Below are 24,570 nucleotides of genomic sequence, written 5' to 3'. Positions count from 1 at the left end.
CCAGGCCTTTCTCTACATGGTAGCGTATCAACAATCTGCTAGCAGCTGCTGTAGGGGTGTAAGAGCCACCAACAACTAACACATAGAAAGCTGCCAACACAGGTTCTTTGATCTGCTTTTCTAGGGAAAGCAACATTAAGGGGTTAACAATCTCAGTTTAATCAAACATACAAATATCATTCACAGTTCAGGGGGAAAAGATCAGCCCCCTGAACTTCAGGGCAAATACAAACAGAAATTACAAATATCAACAGACACACCTTGTCTGATTCAAATCACAATTCGTAGTTACCAGAGAAACACCAATATCTGGGTCGCAAAGCTAGGGGGCAGTTTGCAGCTTGCCCAGGGTCTCAACACTCCTTACATGAGTGTGCCCCAAAAGTCAAATGCCAGGCTCTCCTCAATTATATCCTGTTCAGAGCCCTGAGGGCTCTGACCTCCCCCAGGCTGGGTCTGGGAAAGTTCTCCATCCCCAGCATCACATCATATATACAAATCAATGACTCCCAATTGTCTTAGTGCTGAGAAACACTCCAAGACAAAAAGATCCCACTTTATCTGCCCCATTCAAACAAAGGCCAGAATCATTAAAGGCACTTAAGAGAAGAACAGCAAAAAGTCTCACCTTAATTACTATTACAGGTGGCTGGAGTGATGTTCTTCCAGACCAGGTCTGACTGTGTTACTGACCACACTAATTGGTCACTAGAATAAAACACAAGCATCTCAGGTTGCCATTAATACCCTTTGCTCTCTGGCTCCAATCTGCTTTCACTGTGACTGGGCCACTTGCCCCCTGCCCTCCCAAGGTTTACTACATTTTAGCTAAACTAGCCTCCTGGCTATATCCTGGTTATCAAAGCCATTTCCTGCCCACACACAGTTATACAACCTGTCAAGCAATCCATCAATGAGTGTTAATAAAGCACCTACTATGTTCCTAGTTCTGTGCTAGGCATTAGGCATGCAAATCCAAGAATGAAATCATCCCTCCTCACAGAGAACTTACATTCTAATGAGGGGGGAGGTAGAAGTATATATAAAAATGTCACAACTAGAAACTTAATAAAGACAAATTTTACAAAGCAGTGAAACATAGGGTACTTTAGGAGAGGGTACTAGGAATCTGGAAGATCATGAAAGGCTTCATGCAGAAGATAGTGTTTTTAAAAGAGGAGAGGGGCCCCTGAGACGGAGGAATGGCATTGGCCCTCCTGAAACAGCTGTAAAATGGCCAGTGCAAAGGCTGTCGAGGGACAAGGGAGTGTTGTGTGTGAAAAAACCAGAGAAGGCCAGTTTGCGTGGTCCTGGAGGGTGGGAGGGGGCGTGATGTCCAGTGAGCTGGAAAGGTAGGTTGGGGTCAGGTTGGCAAGGTCTTTGACAGCTAAATGGAAGCATTTATATTTGTTTCGAGGGCATTAGGAAGCCACTGGACTTGTTTGAGCAGCGGATCACACCTTTGCTCACATCTGTGCTTGAGGGAAATTGCTTTGGCCCCAGTGTGTGTGGGGGATGATCCAGAGTAGAGAGAGACTTGAGGTAGACTATGGATCTGTGGAGGTGTAGATGTGTAGACGTGTTTAATTGGACACATGCTGTCTGCCTAGAACACTTGCCTTCCTCATGGGCCTCCTGGGATCCCTGTCTCCTTTCAAGCCTTCACAGAAGGCCTTGCTTGGCCTGGCAGTAGTTAGGGCTTCCCCTATCCATCGCTGAAGACGTTAAAGAAAAATGATGATGGTAGGGAACCATATATTTCTAGGGGTGCTCGAGACCCCAAAACACCAACATGCCGGGTCCTGCCGAAAGAATTCAACTCAAGCCTTCTCAGTCAAGGAAAAAGACAAAGTTTATTAGGGATTAGCTATATTGGCCAGATCCTCAAGAAGTCACACCATAGGCTAGACTCTTAAGGAATTTGAGTGCCTTTTTGGAAGCCAGGTGAGATTTATATACAGAAAAGACTGTGGGAGGGATCTAGGGTAATTGAGGTAGTCTGGGGTGACTAGAGGAGGGGTTTAGGGAGGGTCTTGAGGAGGAGTCCAAGGAGGAGCTTGATGGGATGAAGTCAGACCCCAGGAACCAAGAGAATGGGATTAAGGGTGGGAAGGGTAGCTGAAGGCATGGATATTGATAGTATCAAGGGTGGGAAGTAGCTGGACAATAAAGGGCAAGGCTAGGTAGAGATTTGGGGTGTAAAGATAATGTAAGGTTTATGTAAGCCTTAGGCCAAGGCCAGAGGTAGTGGCCAGGAGAGTTCAAGGGGGTTCCCAGAGACTGTACTACAGATTCCAGGTGGTTCCCAGAGACTACTCTCATCACTCATGTAGCAATTGAAGCTTTGGATCTCTGCCATGGCTCCATATGAGCCAGTGCTTAACATCTAGTACGTTGAATGGGGCGGAATTGGAGATTCTTACATGTTGACCATTTGCAGTAGTGTATAAGGCATCTTTATGGACAGTGTAAGTCATGCAGGCGATCCCAGCCATGAGACAGAACACAAGTATGGTGCTCACCATGGTACAGAAGGGAAATGGTTATTTATTTATGTGCCCAAATCTGTGAGCCCCTGGGTACCTTTGCTGATTTCCCTAGTTAATTTGTTCTTTCTTTCCTCTTAAATTTTTGTATTTACTTATCTGTGTATAGTCTTATCTGCTGGAAGGGAGTGGTAAGGTCCTAGAAGACTACATGGTGCTCTCCACCTAGCAGAAGTGACAGCAGTAACTAATGTGTGGAGTGGTGTACTTGTAAAGGGCTGTCACCTGTATTCTCTTGGTTGATTCACTGAACAATCTTGTGAGGGAGGGACTGATTATAACCCCCATTTTAAAGATGAGGTAACTGAGGCTCAGAGTTTTAAGTGTCACATGAGGGGTTTGACTCAAAGTCTAACACTATTGCCTCATGGTGTCTCTCAAGCTATAGCCATGATAATGATATCTGACTGTGTGTATGTGCATAAATGTAACACGTATGTTATATATATATATATATATGCACACATTAACATGTAATATTTATAGATGAAAGAGGCCACAAAAATATATGATTGACCTGGATGTATATAAAACATATCCACACATATGTCACGTGCTTGGTTTGACATCAGGGAGGCTGTGGCTAGCCAGGCTTCCTTGGTGAATGAATGGGGGAATACAGACCGGAATCGTCATTCAGCGGCGGCATCTCCAAGGTTGCTGTTCCTTCCGTGGCCCTGGCTGCCTTCACCGCGGCTCTTGTGGAGTGGAGATTTTCCAGATGTGATGTGTGGAAGTGAGGGGCGATCATTTGTGTCTGGTAGTTAATATGTGGATAGTGTCTCTGGCCCTGCTTTCCTGCAGTGACATTATCTTCCCTCTGGAGCAGAACTTCATCTGAATATATATTAAAAAGCATGTGCACATTTATATGTAGGCACATACATGCATACATATTTATACGCATACTATATTATATACAAGAGCGTATAAATACTAGTGTACAATTAACTTGGCCATATGCAAACTCCTAGCAGCCTGCCTTGAAATGGGAGGATTCCATAAATCTGTCTCTTTTGTGCCGGGTGTGAATTCCTTTTTTCTCTCACACTAGTTTCCTCTTTCCTAAATGACTCTATTTAGCATTTCATTTGAATGAAGATATAGTTAGACTGTGTCTCATTTGTCTCTCCCTCTCCATTATTCCATCCTCCATTCGGCGCCTCTTAATTCTTTTGCTCACCTTTTCTGAGGCTCCCCTGACCCCGTGTGTAGCCTTTTGGGAGCCATTGGGGAGCTCAGGGGACTTTCTGTGTCTCTAGGAAGCGGCTTCTCTGGAGCTATCAGAAGCATAGCTGACCCCCAGTCAGCAGAGTTTGATGAAATAAATCCACCCACTTCAGAATTAAGGGAAAACAATTGAATAGACCGTTGGCATTTCTTATTGTTTTCAATCATAGCCGCATTCAGCATCCAGAGCTGTTTACATTTCTGGCTTCTGACCCATGGGGGCACCAAAACCCAGGTATTGCCCATCCCATTGTCACACTGTTCTCAAGGTTATGTGCACCCTTGGGGGCGGGGAGGTCATACACTGCCGTTGTGCTCAAACCTCAGGTTGGACTCATAAGAGGTGGACTCAAGAATCGGCAGAATCTCAGAGCTACAGGGAACCTTAGCTGCCATCTAGTCCACCCACATTGGGATGAAGACCCTTCTCCAACTTCCACAATAGGTGGTCCTTGACTCTTTGCTTGGAGCTCTGCAGTGAGGAGGAGCTTTCCCTGCCCTAGGCTAGCCCACTATGGTTTTGGACAGCTCTGTTGTTAGGAGATTTGGCTTGATATCAAGACTAGTTGGATGTGTAATGCACAAGTTTAGAAGGTGTTGCCCTCCTTCCTCTCTCCCTCCCTCCCTTCCTTCCTTCCTTCCCTCCGTCCCTCCCTCTCTCCTTCCTTTCTTCCTTCCTTCCCTCCTTCCCTCCTTCCTCCTTCCCTCTCTTCCTCCCTCCCTCCCTCCCTATTCCCACTTGGCCATGGTCCTTTATTTCCTCTCCATCTTCCATCTCAATGGTTCTCATTAACACTTATGCAACTGAGCTGATCCCCATTTAATCGCAAAAATATTTTCCTCCCAGCCAGTAAAGGTACCATCTGATTTGGAGGCATTCTAAAGCTTCATCCTGGCTCCATCCCCATAGGGGCCCAAAGACAGGGAGACAGATGTCATAGGGGGCTCCCCTCCATGGGGAGGTCTGACCTCCGGGCCAAGGTCAACATACGATTCTGAGCCAGGGCAGACTCAGTCAGGGTCCTGTGGACTCTCATCTGAAGAGCATCCTGTGTCCTTTCTCAGTCATGATTGTGCTTGTTAAAGTAATGAGTTTCCAGGATGCAGGAGCAGGTTGTTTAGCACCACTGAACCCCATCCCTGGCATCCTCATGTGAGCTGGCATTGTGAAGATGCCTACCACTCTGTTCTTCCTTAGCTTGGAAATTTCCCCTGACATGGACTAAATCGTTCCTTGCAAATTCCAAATGAACCCCAGCATCTTATTGTGTGAATTAATGTCTAATTCTGAACAGCTTTCAAACCTTGGTTCCATTTGTTTACTGAAGGTAATGAACTGCCTCCACCCAAATGCTCTAAGGCAGGACCTTGGAATTTGTGATGGAGCTGAAAATCTACTTTAGAAACAGAAAGTCTGGCTGCCTGGTCTTCTCTTCACAGTTTTTACTGTCATTTAAATGTGACTTTTCTTCTACCTCATTAGTAAGCATGGAAACCAGCAAATTCTGCTGAGAGAGGAAAACGCCATTAAAAAAAATAAAAGATTTTATTGGTGCCTTTTGTTTAAACATCACACAGATTTCTGCATAGTAAATTCCCCCTCTCCCTTCCCTGGATTTCCATGTCAGATTTGAGCCCTCCTTGGCCACACCTGTGCCCGACAATGTCTGCAGCCTTCTGCTGTGGTGGCTTCTGTCTTGAGGAGAGGGCAAAGTATGTATCTTTATGATGCTCTGAGATCATTACTGATTTTCACTTACTCAGAATTCAGCTTTTTTGGGGGGTGGGCTTTTAAATGTTGCAGCCAGTCTGTGTAATTGCTTTCTTGGTTCTGCCTCTTTCCCTTTGTATTACCTCGTAAAAGTCTTCTCAGGCTTCTCTGAATCCCACACTTTCCTTGTCTCCTACTAGACAGTAATGTTCCATTCCATGCCCCTACTACAGTCAGTTCAACCTTCATTGGACACTCAGTTCAGTTTCTAGTTCCAACTGCAAGAAGGGTTGCTATGAACCTTTTGTGCATAAAGTGTCTTTGACTTCCTTGGAGTATAGACCTAACTTTGGGCTAACTGGATCATAAGGCACGGGCATTTTCTTCCTTTTTCATTGATAATTACAGATACCTTTTCCCAAAGTTCAAACAATTCACTCCACTTACTAGTGCATCATGTTTCCAAAGTCCAGGCAACTTTGAGTGTTTCTGTTTTTCCTTTATCTTTACTTGTCTATGGATATCAGAGGTTTTTTTTAATTTTCTTCCTTCCTTCCTTCCTTCCTTCCTTCCTTCCTTCCTTCCTTCCTTCCTTCCTTCCTTCCTTCCTTCCTTCCTTCCTCTCTTTCTTTTTTAACTAGGCCTTTGTAGCATATTTCCTCATGAACGTTAACAATGTACAGTTGTTTTGAAAACTGTCCCTATCTTTTGACCACTTCTATTTTAGAGAATAGTTTTTGGTTTTATATATTTCTGTCAATTCCCTAAGTATTTAAACATCAGCTAAACTTTTGTTAAGATGTAAGTCAGGAATCTCACTCCCCGCCCCTTCATATCCAGATGTACTCCTTTTATTTTTTTTTATCTTTTTTTTTTTTTTTTTTTTTTTGTTTTTGGCAGGGCAGTTGGGGTTAAGTGACTTGCCCAAGGTCACAACAGCTAGTACATGTGTCAAGTGTCTGAGGCCGGATTTGAGCTCAGGTCCTCCTGACTCCAGGGCCAGTGCTCTAGTGACTGCGCCACCTAGCTGCCCCCAGATGTACTCCTTTTAAAAGAGTTATTTAATAAAAAGTTAATTTGGAAATTTAAATTGCCTGAGTCTTGTACAGAAATGTGTGCATTCTGCCTAATTGCTCTTCATTATTTCAAGGCTGTATTTTGTATTTGGCCTTTTGTTTACAGTTAGTCCCCAAGCATCCGCTTTACAAAATTGGGGAAGATTGGTATCTTCCTAATCGTGTATGCTCTCCTTTAATTATCCTCAAGAAATGAACATGCAAACTATGACATCGTCCTCTTAGTGGGTGATGATCACATCCTCTTTGGACCCAAAAGCTCAGCCAGGGACTAGTGATTACGGCCTGTATTCCCACGTGTGTGCATGTTGGCTTGCTCGTGATTGTAATACTCAAGTGTATCACAATGACTTTGAGTTCAAGGCGACTTTGAAGGGTTTTCTGTCAACGAGTCAGTAAACATTTATTAAATGCTCACTTTGCCCTGGCCACTGTGCTGGAGAGACAAAGAAAGGAGTGGAATAATCTCAACCTGTAAAATACTTCGATTCTACTGGGAGATAAGCCTGCATCCCCGGCATTTAGCATAGTACTTGGCATATAGTAGGTATCTAATGGATGGCTTGGGAGGAAGAGGAGGATATATACTGGAAGCCCCAGGGACCAAGAAAAGCCTTCTATTATATTTGGGATTTTATTTGAGCTGAATCGTTCTTTTTTTTATTTTTTTTTCCGGTTCCACACTCTCCCTCCCTCTCCTCCCCCTTCCTTGAGAAGACAATCAGTTTGATATAGATTATACAAAATCAGTCATCCAAAACATTTCCATAGTAGCCATGTTGTAAAAGAAAATACAGACACACCCTCCCCCCCTGCCAAGAATAATAAAGAAAGTTTAAAAAAAAAAAAGGATGATTCAATCTGCATTCATATTCCATCAGTTCTTTCCTTGGAAGGTGGATAGTATTTTTCGTAATAAATCCTTCTGAATTGTCTTGGATCATTGCATTGCTGAGAATAGCTGAGGCTTTCGCAGTTGATCAATTCACAGCATTGTTGGTACTTTATACAATGTTCTCCTGGTTCTTCTCATTTCACTTTGTATCAGTTCATAAAAGTCTTCACAGGTGGTTTCTGAGAGCATCCTGCTCATCATTTCTTATGGCACAATAGTATTCCATCATAATCACATACCACAACTTGTTCAGCCATTCCCCAGTTGATGAACAATCACTTAATTTCCAGTCTTTGCCACCAAAAAAAAAGCTGCTGTAAGTATTTTTGTGCATTTAAGTCCTTTTCCTTTTCTTTTGATCTCTTTGGGGTACAGACCTAGTAGTACCATTACAGGGTCCAAAGGGATGCACATTTTATAGCCCTTTGGGCATAGTTCCAAATTGCTCTCCAGAATGGTTAGACCAGTTCACAACTCTACCAGCAATGCATTAGTGTCCCAGTTTTCCCAGGTGTCCTCCAACATCTGTCATTTTCCTTTTCTGTCATATTAGCCAGTCTAATTAGTGTAAGGTGGTACATCAGAGTTGTTTTAATTTTTATTTCTCTAATAAATACTAATTTAGGGGATTTTTTATATGACTATAGAGAGCTTTGATTCCTTCTTCTTCTGAAGAAATGTTCACATCATTTAACAATTTATCAATTGGGGAATGACCCTTATTCTTATAAATTTGACTCAGTTCTCTATATATTGGAGAAATGATGCTTGAGAAACTTGCTGTAAAATCCCCCCTCCCATTTCCTGTTTTCCTGCTAATCTTGGCTACATTGCTTTTTTTTTTTAATTTGATGTAATCAAAATTATCCATTTTATACCTTGTGATGCTTTCTCTTATTTGGTCATATATTCTTCCCTTTTCCATAAATCTGACTAAAATATTCCATGCTTCCCTGATTTGCTTATGACATCAGCCTTTATCTTGAAATCATGTATCCATTTTGACTTTATCTTGGTATACAGTGTGAGATGTTGGTCTATACATAGATTCTAAAGAGGACAGAAGTCATTCTGAGGAGGAGAAGGGCCAGAGAGTTGACAGGGAGTGACTTGCAGATGGTTAGGGCCAGAGTGGGGCTTGGTGCCCTGGTTTGCTGACTCTTGGTTCAGTGTTCTGTCTTCTCTATGTTGCCCAGCCTCTGAGGTGGCTTTCTTTCTGGGATTGTTCTGCTATTGTTCTGATACTTCTGATAACAAACTCCAGATGAGGGGTCCTGCTAAGACCGGCCTTCTGTCATTCTTTTTGCTATCATGGGCCATATTTTAGCTAGTCAGTGCAGAAGCCCCTGTTTGGCCATCCTTCCTCCCTCCCTTCCTTCCTTCTTTGCTTGATTTCTGCAGTTTTTACATTCAATTTTCTGCATTTATATTGCTGCCCCTCTGATAGAATGGAAGCTCTTGGAGAGGAGAGAGTATTTGATTTTTGTCTTTGTAGCCTTAGGCATTTTTAGATGAGAGATAGGATTAAGAATATTAAGAATATAGTTTTTTGCCTTTCTGAGCTCCCCCGCTGAAGAAGACAGAGTCATACAGAATCTCTGGTTTTAAGCTCGGGTACAATTGCTGCTATCACTGTGTAAGCCATGAGAATGCTGGGCTAGGGAGAGAAGATAGTCTCATGGTCATCAGGCAAAAAGCTGTCCCCTTGGGTACCTCCACCACTGAAAAATTCCAAAGGCATCTTTCTGTTTGGAATTAAAGTCTGTCATAGCCTATGTCCTTGCTCCGTTTCCCACCTTCTTTCATGTTGCTTGCTTCCCTGCAGCGCAGTTCAGCTAAGCCAGCCTCCTGTGCTGTCCCTCACCCTTGATGCTCCATCTCCCCTTACCTTTGCATTGGCTGTGCCTCATGCCCAGATTGCTCTCCCTTTTTGCCTCTGCCTCTTAGAATCTCCGGTCACCTTCAAGACCCACCTGCAGGCTGCCTTCTTCAGAATACCTTTACTGGTCTGCCCACCAAGTGGCCCCTCTCCCCCTCCCCCAGGATGTCTTGAATCAATGTCATGTACCCCATAGTCTATGTGTCTGTGTGTGCCCATGCTTCCTCCCCTTTTTAATAATGGACCAGTTCACAGCTCTTTTTATTTTTAATTTGTTTATCTAGCGTAGTGCTTGGCACATAGTAGGCACTTATTTAATGCTGATGGGATTGAGTTGAATAGAATTTCAGCCAAAGAATCCCTCGCCTTTGAATCATGCCCTCTTCCTTAGCTCCCATGCCTTTCTCATGGAAACAAAGGGATGGAAGAGACATGCCTGCGACATGGACTCTCCCACAGGGTGAGGAGGGGGGATAGAATTTATTCGAAATCTCCTTCTATAGTACATGTGTTTGTGTGCGCCTTTGGGCCTGTGCTGAGTAAAGCCAGGATATTTTCGATGGTGGATGAGAGATGGTCAGATGCCAATATCCCTTTAGCAGGTGGGTGTGTGGACTGCCAAGGTCACCTCTCTACTGCATTTGTCTTGGCAAGCTGTCTTGTCTTAGGGCCTACCAACCCCCTACAGCTGTTTTTATTGGATACCTTCAAGACCATTTGGAGACAGCCATAAGCTAGGGCTGCAAGTGAGATTTGTGGATTATATCTATTTTCACTCGAAACCTCTAAGTAAAATCAATTTAATATGCATTTTCTTGAGAAATATGTAAATTAATAATTGCTTCATACATTATTCAAGAAAAAACTTATTTTTTATCATTGATAGCTCTTCTAATCTTATATAAAGATATGCTAATGGATTTAATTAAAATAATTATCCTGAATAATGTAGCCTGAACTTTACCCTAAAATAGTACATATTAATCATTATCACTAGTAACATTTTTAGCCAGAGAGGCACTTACAATATTAAACAGATCCCAGCAGCAAAGTACAATTTGGAGGGGAGGGGGGTGGGGGGCTCAGCTTTGCTTTACTGTACAATCGAGTTTCCATAGAGAAGAGCACAAGAATGATCGACTCTTCTGAGTTGAACTATTTTATCTGCTAGGACACTTCCAGTCCTCTCTGTCCTTTGTCCTTCCTTCCTAGACTTGTTGCTCTTGCTCACTGGTCCCAGAAGTCTTAAGGAGTGGAAGCATTTCTTGGTACTTTGTGTCTATTAGGAATTTGCAGTTATCGCCTCTTTTTCTCTGGTAGGGAGATGTAGCACACCTTTGCTGTGATCAATGAGCCCACTAAGGTCTTGATTAGACAAGAAGCTTCATTTAAATACAACCTCTCCTCCACCAACTCCCCAGATTTATTTATTTCTTTATGTTATTTCTTAGAAATAGAAATGTGGTGAACCTGCTCAAAGGATGCTTTGGCGCTCTGTTGACTCCAGAACTAAATTTTCCATTTGATATTTAAAGCTCTTCACAGCCTGGCTCCTTCTTCCCTTTCCAGACTTTCTATACTTTGTTCCCTTCTATGGATCCTGGGACATTGGTTGGTGCCCTTTGAACATGGCCCTCCATCTCTGTTCTCCAGGTCTCTGTAATGGCTGCTCCTCATGCCTGGAATACCCTCCCTCCTTATATCTGTCTCTGAGCTTCCTTTAAGTCTCAACTAAAGTCCCCCCCCTGCCATGGGAGGCCCTGCCTGTGCCCCCCCCCCCCACCATGACTTCCCTCCCCTCTGGGGTTACTTTCCTTCTCTGCTGTGGATTTCCTGTGTGTGCCAAGTTACGCCCAATTTTCTCTCTCATTATCTGTGAGCCTCTCCTTACAAGTGTAGATTTTTTCACTTTGTGTTCCTGCATCTCCAACACTTAGCAGAGTGCCCAAAACACAATAAAACCTTAATAGATGACTGAAAGACTGACTAACCCCCGGGCATAAATTTGACTAATTGTGTTTGTAGTAACTTCTAGGAAATTGTTGTCCTTCAGTCGCTGAATTTGTGTGTGTGTGTGTGTGTGTGTGTGTGTGTGTGTGTGTGTGTACACCTGAGTTTAGGATATTCTGTGCCTAATCCATTGGCTAATAAACATGACCCCCCTGCAAATAAAAGGGACTTATCTAAGCACAGTAGAAAAACTCTGACATTCCAAGCAATCAGTCAACAAGTATTTAATTAGTTATGATATTAATCATTGTATTAATCAACAAGCTCCTCCATGTGCTGGGCCCTGTGCTTGGTCCTGAGGTTAAGAGACAAAAATAAATCAGTCCCTGCTCTCGGAGGTCTTCCATTCTACTAAAAGCAATAAAATTAATTACAAATGCTATCACTAAATTTAGAAAAGAGAGTGAATCAGTCATTTTTAAGTTAACACAGTGACTTAAGAGGAGTGAGATGATCGTTGCAATTTGGAATTGTGCACTGGCTGGTCCTGTCCCACAAGCCTTTGGTGCCCACCTCTCCTGTGCCAGCTGCCATCCCAGTGAGGCATTTGGGCTATGCTGGCAAAAAGGACATACTTCTGCCCTTACAGAGCCCAGATACATTTTCTTCTCTGTGATCTCAATGCTATATTTCTCTTCCTGTATTATTTATGCTCCACATATTCCAGAGCTGGGAGTTAGAAAGACAATACACATCTGTTCTCTTTCCTTATTTTTTGAAATACCTGTATGGGACAGAATTTTTAAAATAATGAAATAATAGGAGAGACATCTTTAAGAGAAACAAGGTAAATTTATTCTACAGACCTTTGTATGGGAGACATAAACAAAGTAAATTTATTCTACAAACCTTGCAAGACTTGGGCACACCTCCATAAGGGAGGAGGTGAGGTAAAAGAGAACCTTCCTTAATTTATAGTCTTAATGAAGAAGATTCCCACCCACCTCTATCCCTTGTCACCATTGGCTGGGGTGGGTGGGCTTACAATCTAGGCTCGAGAACTACACAGAGGACCAAGATTGATCCGGTTCGTCCAGGTTTTTCCCTATCAGAACTCAACTGCCAGGGTGGCGGCTGAAAGTCTAGGAGGAGAAATGGGATGGGGGAAGGAGAGACCCTTCCCAGAGCAGAGAACAAATAGCTCACAGGAAGTTCATTATCTTCTAACATCTTAGAGAGAGAGGGAAGGGCATGCCTTCCCAAAATTACAAGGCCAAATCCCAAAACCTCTCCATTAGACATACCCTGTGAAGTCTTCACAATTATCCAACCCACACATACCTCTATCACACTCTTCTTTGTAGTTGTACATGTCCCATCTGCCCATTTTCAGATTGGCCAGAAAATTCACAAAACCCCTTTGGCACAGTACCAAGAATTCTGAACTTGGAGTCAACAAAACCTCATCTTCCTCATGTGCAAAGTGAGAGGCCCAAACAGGAGAATTCCTGAAGTTCCTTCCATCTCTAAGATCATATTGTTATACAGATAAATATAAACTCATAAAGCACATCACTGATGCTTTTCACTGAATTAAGCATAAGATCTCATGTGTGAATAATGCAGCTAGATAAATGCTCAACGATAAAATATTTATATTGCACGTAGCTATAGGCTGCTAATTATAATAATGATAAAAGATAGTTAAAAATCGATTCTATATTAATGGATCAACTAGGAATTGTCACAAGGCCTTAGAACTCAAGAGCCTGTTGCCATAATCTGTTAAAGTTTAATTTTATATTATTGCATTGAGCTGGGTTGAGATTGAAATACAGACTTAGGACAGACTGCTTGAGAAAATATTTGAATATGGATGTGTGAATCTGCATTTGCAAGGTTAAAAGGGCTGGAGGAAAAACAACTGTTTAGACTGTCAGCCTCCATGCATGGGGGCCAGATGGATGTGACCACTTATAGCCTGTCATTTGGGTGTTGGGATCTAGTGGGGCAGAATCGGAGTGACTGAGGGAAAGCGATAAGGAAATGCCTTGTAAAGCCCCAGACATAGAAAGTCATGGATAGGAGACAAGATTAACATTGGGGTGGAGGGGCAGAGAGAAGTGCCTGTGGACACTGAAGGAGAAAAGGGTTGAAACTGGAGTTGGATGATCCTCACGTGAATCTCATCTACTTCCCTTTGGGAAGACATTAGGCTCTTGACTCACCCTCTACTTTTCTCATCTCTCAAAGGAGATTTTGACTGGAAGACTTTGGAGATCTCTTCCATCTCTAGATTTCTGACTGCAGGGCCTTGGGCAAGCCAGACTCTCTCCCAAAACTTCACAGTGGGTCCAGGCAAAGGAGGTTGACCACTAACTCGTGCCTGTTAGCTTCCAATTAAAGATGTAAGGACCCGAAAAAACTCTTAGTGCTTTGAGATTCCATTAGGCCTAAATCCTCTGGCTGTTGGCTTATGGACCATGCTTGTATTAGTTAATGTTTCAATGAGAGGAGGAGGGTTGAAGAACCAGAAATACACTTGCTATGACTCCAAGGAGGAATTCTCTCTCTTTCTCTCTCTGTCTCTGTCTCTGTCTCTCTCTCCTCTCTCTCTCTCTTTCTCTCTCTGTCTCTGCCTCTCTGTCTGTGTGTCTCTCTCTCTCTCTACCTCTTTCTCTCGCTGTCAGTCTCTTTCTGTCTCTGTCTATCTCTCTCTCTCTCTCTCTCTCTGTCTCTCTCTCCTTGTCTTGTATTTATATGTATATCACTTTACACATTGCAAAGTTTTATACAAATAGTTTCTCATTTCACTTTTAACCTCGTAACAACCCTGGGTGGTAGATGTTACTATTATCCCCATCTTAGAGAGGCAGAGGTTACATGACTTGTCCAGAGTCACACAGCTAGTAAGTGTCTGAGGCCAGGTTTAGAGTCACGCAGGCGAGTCTTCCTGACTTCAGACTTGGCACACAGGATTCTAAGAATACCTCAACCCCACTACGCCACTCCCCCCAAAACAAATAAACAAAATAAAACAAAAATAAAAGCAAAAAAATGGGCAAATAAGCAACGAGGCAAAAAACCCCTATATGTTTGGTCAGGAGGAGAGTTCTGCTTTGCATCTGTGTGGATGGCCTGTTCCTCTCCTTGCTGGGCTATGGATCTTTCCCATCACAGCTAAGCGCAGGCACGGATGTTGAGCGCACTTCAGGGCCTGATGTGCCCCAGTTAAGAGAAGCCTCCTGGCCTGAGGGTGGAAGAAGTGAAGGTGGGTTTATAAAAGTCCCGAAGTTTGTTTGTTGATGTCGCTTTTTTGATGTTGCCACCTTCGAATAGCATTCATTAAAGCACCTACAGACTGAATGCTTTGTTGGACGCAGGATACGGGAAATGCAACCAACGTGTTCCTCGCCCCCTGGAAACTTACCGACTCAGCCCGGTGCTTGAGGAGCCCAACCCCAGCCTCCTGGTCTGGCTGTGCACACTGATGCTACTAGTTGTCAGGAAAAATGTATCTTTGCTCGTTTCAGAACAACTCAGCCGGGATGGGAGCTTATTCTTTGCAGCCATCGTGCAATCACTGAACCTAAATCTTTATAACATAAGTAATCGAGCAATATTCTATTTTTAACAATTATTACTTCTTTTGCTTGTGATGTTGCATAAATCCAGTAGAACCCCTTTACCGTGGCAGGCATTGGGCCAGAAAATCATCGCAGCACCTAATTGTGTGTGTGTGTGTGTGTGTGTGTGTGTGTGTGTGTGTGAGTGTGTGTGAGATGGATTTCTTTTGTTCTGTGTCCGGTTGTCTGTTTGAAAGACATGCACGAGCACATACAAATGCATATACATACACTTGAAGTTGGAGTTATTAGAAGACAAAATTAATAATCAGAGAATGTAAAGTGTGACATCTGTTGAATGCGGAGAGGGCTGCTGTGGAAGAGATGATGAATGGTTATTGACAAAGGAGACCATAGTGATGGAAAGGCAATGTCTCAGTGGAAGAGAGTGGAATTCTCAATGGAGAAAGAGTCCCTGAGGCTGTTGGCCCACCTTCATTGGATGGTAGTACCCTAAGGAAGAGTCTCCGTGGAGACTGTGGGCTAGTCATCCTCACCCACTGCCACACACAGGACACAGAGGCCAGCCTTGGTACAGCATCCAGGTCCTCTGAAGGAGAGATAGGGGGCAGCAGGAGCCAGGCAAATCAGATCACCACTCTGACAAGCACCTCCATCCTAGCCTGATGGAGACAGCCTGGGACCCTGAACGAAGAAACTTGGGAATAGCCGTGATTTCTACCCAGAGCCTTCAGCAGTCATCTAGCGCGGTGACCTCTGTGGGGATGCAGCCTAGCAACTGCTCTGTGATGTGCTTGAGCCCTGAAGACCCTGAAGAGGACGTTCTGGCCACCCAGATCCCTCCCACTGTCTAATGGCTCCATACCAGAAATGGATATTTTCATAGTGGAATTGCTCTTTTCCAGTGTATCCTGAGGACTGTGGGATTTGTTCCATCTGACTTCCTTTTCTTTTTATCTTTCCTGGGCTTAGCATAGTGGATTGTACATAGTAAATGCTTTATTCATTCATTCATTCCATTTTTAGGAGAGAATCCTGCTGTCTTTATAAGACATTATACTTTAAAAAGTTTTGAAACATAGGAATTCAAAGTGGCAGCTCAGTGGCACAATAAAAAGACTGCTGGATTTGGCATGGAGAAGACCCAAGCTCAAATCATGCTTTAGCCACTGATTGGCTTTGTGACCCTGGACAAGTCATTGTATTTGCCTCAGTTTCCTTCTCTTATGAATGGAGAGTGTTTCAGTCTTTTTTCTCTAAACTTCCTTGCAATGGTAGCTCTGTGCTTTTTTTCCTGCTGCTAATTCTTCTGGACAGCTAGGTCAAGCCATGGATAACCCACTGGGCTTAGAATCAGACAGACTGGGTTTCATGAGTTCAAATCCATCCATAGACACTTACTAATTGTTTGACCCTGGGCAAGTCACTTAACCTGATTGCCTCAGTTTCCTGTAAAACGAGCTGGAGGAGAAAACGGCAAACTGCTCCAGTATCTTTGCTAAGAAAACCCCAAATAGGGTCATGAAGAGTCAGACACAACTGAACAACAAACTACTTCTGAAATTCATCGTACTGCAATTTTTTTCTTACGTTTTTAGTGTTATCAATAGTATTTTTCATGAAAATGTTAAGTTGCTGTTACTACCATACCAGCTTTGGTCAGATAACTCTTTTCCTCTGTTATTGATTTGCAGGGGGCAGCCCTGAAATACTTACCCACGATTGTCAATGATGTGAAAGTGGTGTTTGACCCTAAAGAGCTCAGGTAAGGGAAAATCAGGAGAATCTTCTGTTTTGTATTTGCTATCATTCTTGGTAACAAGTATGCTGTAATTATTATGTCTACACATTTAGGACTTTTAATTGAACTAAAAAGTAATTTTGGAGATTTAACTCATGCTTTCTTTTCTTTTTTAAATATACCTTCCCAACGAATACTTAAACAATTCACCACACAAAGCGGTTTAGTTTTTTACTCTCACCTTTCTCATGGCTCATCATAGCTCGGTGCTCAGCCCACATCTTCCACAGCTCTGCCAATGGGATGGGAACAAACTCCGGTTTCTCCTTCCAAGCTGGAAAGTGACAGATGAGATTCTGTGACTGTTGGCCAACCATTGCTTGGAGAGGCTACCAAGGGGTGACTTTCTTTTGGTCACAGGAACTCTTGAAGACCATTTACTAAAATATCCAGGGACTGCAGTCAGCATTGGTGGGAGAGGTACACATGCCAACAAATATTACAGATTATTGAAGCAACTGAGTGTTATGATTTTTTTCATTTTCAGTATATATTTTATTTCCCCCAATTACATGTTAAAACAATTTTTAAATGTTTTTATATAAAGTTTTGAGCTCCAAATTTTATCCCTTCCTCCTTTCCCCCTCTCTGTAAGCAATCAGATATAGGTTATACATATGCAATTATGTAAAACATTTCTATGTTAGTCATTTTGTACAGGAAGACTTGAATAAAAGAAAAAGAATGAAAGTGAAAAGTAGGATGCTTGAGTCTGTATTCAAACAATCTCAGCCATTTCTCTGGAGGCAGATAGTACACTTTATTTTTAGCCCTTTGGGATTGTCTTGGACCATTGTATTGCTGAGAATAGCTAGGTCATGCACAGCTCTTCATTGAACAATGTTGCTGTTACTGTGTACAGTGTTTCCCTGGTTCTGCTCACTTCAGTTTGCATCAGTTCATGCAAGTCTTTCCAGGTTCTTCTGGTATCATCCTGCTTGTCATTTCTTATAGCACAATACTGTTCCATCATAATCATACACCACAGCTTGTTTAGCCATTCCCCACTTGATGGAGAGCCCTTCAATTTCCAATTCTTTTTTTTTTTCCTTTTTTCGTTTGAGGGGGGGAAGGCATTACAATTGGGGTTAAATGACTTGCCCAAGGTTGCACAGCTAGTTAGCGTGTAAGGTGTCTGAGGCCGATTTGAACTCAGGTCATCCTGACTCCAGGGCCAGTGCTCTACTCACTGTGCCACCTAGCTCCCCAATTTCCAATTCTTAGCGAAAAAAACCTGCTACAGATATTTTTGTACAAATAGGTCTTTTTCCCATTTTTTTTGGTATCTTTGGGATATAGACCTAGCAGTGGTATTGCTGGATCAAAGGGCATGTACATTTTTATAGTCCTTTGGCCATAGTTCCAAATTGCTCTCCAGAATGGTTGGATCAGTTCATAACTCTATCAACAATGCATTAGTGTCCCAGTTTTCCCGCATCCCTTCCAATATCCCATATTTTCTTTTTTTGTCAAATTAGCCAATCTGATAGGTGTGAGGTGGTACCTCAGAATGCAACTAAGTATTATTGATATTTAGATTTAATGTCTGCCTGTTACAATGATTTCCAATTTGTTGGACCAGGATACAAGTGATGGCTTATCCTCCCCCTTAGATTCTGGTCTGTAGTGCTATCAGAGGATCATAAATTTAGACGTGCAAAGGGCCTTTCTATTTAGTCCAGCACATTCATTTTATAGATGAAGAAACTGAGACCCAGAGAGATGATAGAATTTATACTCATGTAGGTCATAAAGCCTAAAAATGTTATGGCCAGATAGCTTTTTAAGCATGCTCCCTAAGGAGCCACTGGGACACTAAGAGCCATTTTGGTCTTTTATGTGCATTTTAGCAATGGGCTTTCCCATCATTTATACAATTTTGGGTGGGTATTCTAAAAAAAATTCAGAAGATTCTGTCCTTAGGTACACCTTTCTTCAGTGGAAGGCAGCAAAACTCTGATATTCTCCTTTAAACCAAGGAATTGGTTACCAGTAGCAGGAAGAGAGAGCGGTCATTGGGGGTATCTTTTAGAACATTGCAGAAAGGAGAGCTAACATGAACAGTCTCTTTATAAGGGCAACATGCATCACGTCATTGGAGTCTCACGAACAACAGCTTTGTGGGATGTCTGCTACTGGAAGTATTAGCTTCATTTATTTGAAAGGTGAAGAAACCAAGGGTGAAGAGGCTACAGGTTATAAGTGAAGTTAGGATTTTCACCCAGGTCTTCCTTGCTCCAGCCCAGCATCTCTTATCCACTGGTGTACTACAAGAGAGTCTAAAAACACCCCAAAAATCTGAAGTGAGAAGTTTACGGGTTCTATGATCATGGGAACCTTGATTTAGGATTGGGAGGAACCCTCTAGCCAGTGAGTCCAGCTCTCTCATTTTCCAGATGTGGAAATGGAAGGAGAGTGAGCTTCCCAGGATCACATAGCAAGTTGGTGAAGCTCTCCTTGAGCCCTCCTGACCCCAAGGTGAATGTTCTTGTTACTCATTGACTTCAAATAGCCTTGCGCATGAAAATGACCTATTGTCTTGCTCTCCTAAATGCTTCTTAGTGTATTTGCTCATATCTGAAACAAGCATTTACTGGGTCTGCTGTGTTTTGTGCACAAAAATAAACCCTGCGCACTCCTTGCCTTTCACACCTTCTCATCTCTACCCCTGGCAGGAGTGGACATCAGTGGAGAAGAACTGGTGATTCCAGCCCTGCCACTTCCTGCCTGTGTGGCCTTCACTTCTAAGGAATCTGTTTCCTCATTTGAAAGTGAGGCTGCCCAACTTGATGACTTTCTTTTTTTTTTCTTTTTAATATATTCTTTATTTATTTAGTTAACTATTTTCTAGTTACATGTAAAATTTCTTTGACATTTTTTTTAAATGACTTCCAAATGTTCCATCTGACTCCTGTACTTCTCTGGATGACTGTTAAGGTCCAAATCTATGATCTTATGAACAGTGAGTAAATGTATGAGGCACTGTAGCCTAATGGTTGGGAGGCTGGACTAGGGTTTTAACAGGAAGACCTGCTGCTGACATTCCCTTGCCGTGTCACTCTGGACAAGTGATTCCACCTCTCTGCTCATTCCCTTCCTCAGTTGTAAAACCGAGCAGAGAGGGATTGGATAGTGGCTAGAGGTCAGGTCTAGGCCTATCCAAGCCTTGCTTGTGACACATCTGGGCTGTGTTATTTTCCCTCACCATGTGTTGGGCGTCTCTAACACAGTGAAGGAAGATGCAGGTCAGCATTGGGAGATTGAGTTTCTTATATCCATGAAATCCCAGACAAATGGGAATAACAAAAGTGGGCCGATTCTCTCCTTGGGCCATTATGGGACTCACAGGTTTGCCATTGTTGTTTGTCCTTGGTGCTTAAAGAGGACCAACAACGGTACGGGGTTGAATTGGATTTAAGGGAGTCATAGCTGCAAAAGTTGGCAGCCTTGCCTTCTCCTCCAGTCATCGAAGATCAGTGGCAGGACAGAGCCAAAAAGACTGCCATCTTTAAAGGCCTATAGAAGTACCGGCCGTGATCATGATGGTGATGATGGTGGTGGTGATGATGATGGTGATGGTGGTGATGGTGGTGATGGTGATGATGATGGTGGTGGTGATGATGATGGTGGTGGTAGTGATGGTGGTGATGGTGTTGATGGTGGTGATGGTGTTGGTGGTGGTGGTGATGATGATGGTGATGGTGATGATGATGGTGGTGGTGGTGATGGTGGTGATGGTGTTGATGGTGGTGATGGTAATGATGATGGTGATGGTGGTGATGATGGTGATGGTGTTGATGGTGGTGATGGTAATGATGATGGTGATGGTGATGGTGATGGTGATGATGATGGTGGTGGTGTTGATGGTGGTGATGGTGTTGATGGTGGTGGTGGTGATGATGATGGTGGTGGTGGTGATGGTGGTGATGGTGTTGATGGTGGTGGTGGTGATGGTGATGGTGATGATGATGGTGATGGTGGTGATGATGGTGTTGGTGGTGGTGGTGATGGTGGTGGTGATGAGGATGAAGATGATGATCATGAAGGTGATGATGATGATGATGGTGATGATGATGATGGTGATGATTAGGAGGAGGAGGAGGAGGACTCTATCTATTTCGGCCAAAGCTCTTGATTTTCTAGGGCCACACTACCTCCTCGTTAACATTTCTTTCCCTCCCGTGTGCTTTTCATTAGAACCTGGAGATTCTCAAATGCCTCCTGAAAGTGTTTCAGGTAGGTTCTGAAAGTAATTTTTGACCGAGAGTGTGAGGATGCCCTTATTACATAGCTTTTTATGAAAACTGGTTTTCTTCAGTGTCGAAGAGCATCTCTTGATACGACTTTTCGTCTTCTTGGTTTCTACATTGGCCGTTGAAACGAAATCCTAACAGGTGTCCTGTTTTTTTTTCTTTCCACACAGCAAAATGTTTACAGAGTTCATCCTCAACGTGCCGACGGGCTTGCTGACAATTCAGAAACTCTACTGCTTGATTGAGATCGTTCACAGTGACCTCTTCACCCAGCATGGTGAGCCAAAGGCTAGCCATCATTAAACTGTCGCATTAGTCATTGTCTGCAGGCCTCGGTAGGGCTGCTGGTGGTGCTCACTCCTCCTTGCATAAGGCAACACAGGTTTCAGGCCATTAAAGTTGCTCTCTTACAAGAACAGGAAGGTTTAGTCCCTGCAAGAAGATTGCAGTTGACACAGATTGTGGGCAGGGATGTGCAGGTGTGCTGGATGTCCTGGGTGTTCTGAACAGCAACACTAATCAGCTCCCATTGTCCATGGGAGACGGCTCTGCAAGGGGTGGTCCTGAGAGACTTTTTGGAGGGATGAGTGGGCCTGTGCTTGTACTCCTTTGAGAAAGCTACCATTTCCTGGAGTTTTGAAACAGTGGTGGTCGACTGATCTTTGTCAGGTTTGCTTCCATATTAATAACTTCTCAGTGCTTTTTATTGAGAGGGAACCCCCTTTCTACTTTAATTAGGGAAGGGTGGGCAGATCATCATTCCCCTTTTTGTTGGACAAGTGGGAGTTATGTTTTGTGTTTGTAGAGAGCACTTTGAGCAGAAGCCTCAGGCCTTCATAATCGATGCTCTTGCTTGTTTATTTGAGGCCGGCATGAAGTCCTGACAGATGGGCATAGATTGGGGTCTGCTTTGAGTGGGTTGTCTTCTCTACTGCACTTGTGTTTCCACTTTGGTATGATTTTTTTTTTAATTAATTAATTTATTTATTTTTAGTTTACCACACATGGTTGTACATAGTTTTGAGTTCCAGATTTTCTCCCCTCCCTCCCCCCTCTCTCCCCAAGACAGCATGGAAGCTCATATAACTGTCCTGTTTAACTTCGAATTGAATTAATTTATGCACTAGTCAAGTTGTGGAGAAGAATTTTGACCAATGGAATGAATCATGAGAAAGAAGAAACAGAACCAAAAAAATAAAAACCCAAAAACAAAAACAAAAGAGAAGCAAAAAAGGCGAGCATGTAGTGCGCCTCAATCTGTATTCAAACTTCACAGTTCTTTCTCTGGATGAAGATAGCATTCTCCATCGTGAGTCCCCTGGAGTTGTCCTTGCCCCTTAGGTTGCTGAGAAAAGCACAGTATGTCAGGGTTAGTCCTCACGGAATCCATATATCTGTGGCTGTGCACAACGTTCTCCTGGCTCTGCTCCGCTCACTCAGCATTATGTCGTGTAGGTTTTTCCAGGTTGTTACGAAGTCTGCATCATCCCCATCTCTTATGGCACAATAGCATTCCATCACCTTCATATACCACAGCTTGTTCAGCCATTCCCCAATTGATGGGCATCCCTTTGATTTCCAATTCTTGGCTACCACAAAAAGAGCTGCTATAAATATCCTTGTACATATGGGTCCTTTCCCCGCTTGTGTGATTTCTTTGGGATACAACCCTAGAAGTGATATTGCTGGGTCAAAGGGTATGAACATTTCTATAGCCCTTTGGGCATAGTTCCAAACCGCCCTCCAAAATGGCTGGATCAGCTCACAACTCCACCAGCAATGCAACAATGTTCCAATTTCCCCACATCCTTTCCAGCATTTATCATTCTCCTGATTTGTTATTTTAGCCAATCTGACAGGAGAGATGTGGTATCTAAGAGTTGTTTTGATTTGCATTTCTCTAATCAGTAGTGATCCAGAGCATTTTTTGATATGCCTATAGATATCTTTAATTTCTTCCTCTGAAAACTGCCTGTTCATATCCTTTGACCATTTCTCAATTGGGGAATGGCTTGTATTCCTATATATTTGGCTCAGCTCCCTGTATATTTTAGAAATGAGGCCTTTAGCAGAGATACTAGTTGCAAAGATTTTCTCCCAATTTTCTGCTTCCCTCCTAATTTTTGTTGCATTGGCTTTTTTTTGTACAAAAACATTTCAATTTGACATAATCAAAATTATCCATTTTGCATTTTGTCATGCTCTCTATCTCTTGTTGGGTCATGAATTCTTTACTTTTCCATAAATCTGATAAGTAAACTATTCCTTGCTTTCCCAAATTACTTAGAGTATCAGCTTTTACTCCTAAATCATGAACCCATTTTGACTTTATTTTGGTATATAGTGTAAGATATTGGTCTATGCCCAGTTTTTGCCCTACCATTTTCCAATTTTCCCAACAGTTTTTGTGAAATAGTGAATTATTAGCCCAGAAGCTGGCCTCTTTGGGTTTATCAAAGAGTAGATTGCTAAACTTGTTGATTTCTCCTACTTGTGTACCTATCCTATTCCACTGATCCACACCCCTGTTTCTTAACCAGTACCAGGCAGTTTTGATGACTGCTGCTCTGTAGTACAGTTTAATATCTGGTGTGGCTAAGTCACCTTCTCTAGCATGTCTTTTCATTAATACCCTAGATACTCTAGACCTCTTGTTTTTCCAAATGAATTTTGTTATTATTTTGTCCAGCTCAGTAAAATAATTTATTGGTAGTTCGATTGGTATGGCACTGAATAGATAGATTAATTTAGGTAAAATTGTCATTTTTATTATATTAGCTCGGCCTAACCATGAGCAATTGATATTTTTCCATTTATTTAGATCTGATTTTATTCGCGTGAAAAGTGTTTCATAGTTATGTTCATATAGGCCCTGGGTTTGTCTTGGCAAATAGACTCCCAAATATTTTATAGTGCCTTCAGTAACTTTGAATGGCATTTCTCTTTCTATCTCTTGCTGTTGGGCTTTGTCAGTAATGTATAGGAATGCTGAGAATTTATGTGGGTTTATTTTATATCCTGCAACTTTGCTAAAGTTGTTTATTATTTCAAGTAGTTTTTTACTTGATTCTCTAGGATTCTCTAGATAAATCATCATATCATCTGCAAAAAGTGATAATTTAGTTTCTTCTTTTCCTATTCTAATTCCTTCCATTTCCTTTTCTTCTCTTATTGCTACAGCTAAAGTTTCTAGTACCAAATTGAATAATAGGGGTGATAATGGACATCCTTGTTTCACCCCTGATCTTATTGGGAATGCATCTAGTTTATCCCCATTATAAATAATGCTTGTCGATGGTTTTAGGTAGATGCTATTTATAATTTGAAGGAAGGTTCCACTTATTCCTATGCTTTCTAGTGTTTTAAATAGAAATGGGTGTTGTACTTTTTCAAAGGCTTTTTCTGCGTCTATTGAGATGGTCATATGGTTTCTGCTAGTTTTGTTGCTGATATGGTCAATTATGCTAATAGTTTTCCTAATATTGAACCAGCATTGCATTCCTGGAATAAATCCTACCTGGTCATAGTGTATTATTCTCGTAATGAGTTGCTGCAATCTTTTTGCTAATATTTTATTTAAAATTTTTGCATCAATATTCATTAGAGAAATTGGTCTATAATTTAAAAAAAAACAAAAACAAA

The 24,570-nt window shown here is 42.3% G+C and overlaps 1 protein-coding gene across 2 annotated transcripts in view; it reads left to right on the top strand.

Annotated features, from left to right (window-relative positions):
• DOCK1 (dedicator of cytokinesis 1) overlaps positions 1 to 24,570 on the top strand; it is a 604,993-nt gene that overhangs the window by 154,103 nt on the left and 426,320 nt on the right. For both annotated transcript variants that reach the window (XM_036734505.1, XM_036734504.1), the window contains exons 24-25: positions 16,569 to 16,639; positions 21,099 to 21,205. In XM_036734505.1, coding sequence (XP_036590400.1) covers positions 16,569 to 16,639; positions 21,099 to 21,205 — 178 coding nt within the window. The remainder of the gene's footprint in view (positions 1 to 16,568; positions 16,640 to 21,098; positions 21,206 to 24,570) is intronic.

This window comes from Trichosurus vulpecula, chromosome 8, assembly GCF_011100635.1.
Source record: "Trichosurus vulpecula isolate mTriVul1 chromosome 8, mTriVul1.pri, whole genome shotgun sequence".
Taxonomy (NCBI): domain Eukaryota; kingdom Metazoa; phylum Chordata; class Mammalia; order Diprotodontia; family Phalangeridae; genus Trichosurus; species Trichosurus vulpecula.
Note: the sequence above shows the minus strand (reverse complement) of the source record. Positions and strands in the feature narration are given on the sequence as shown.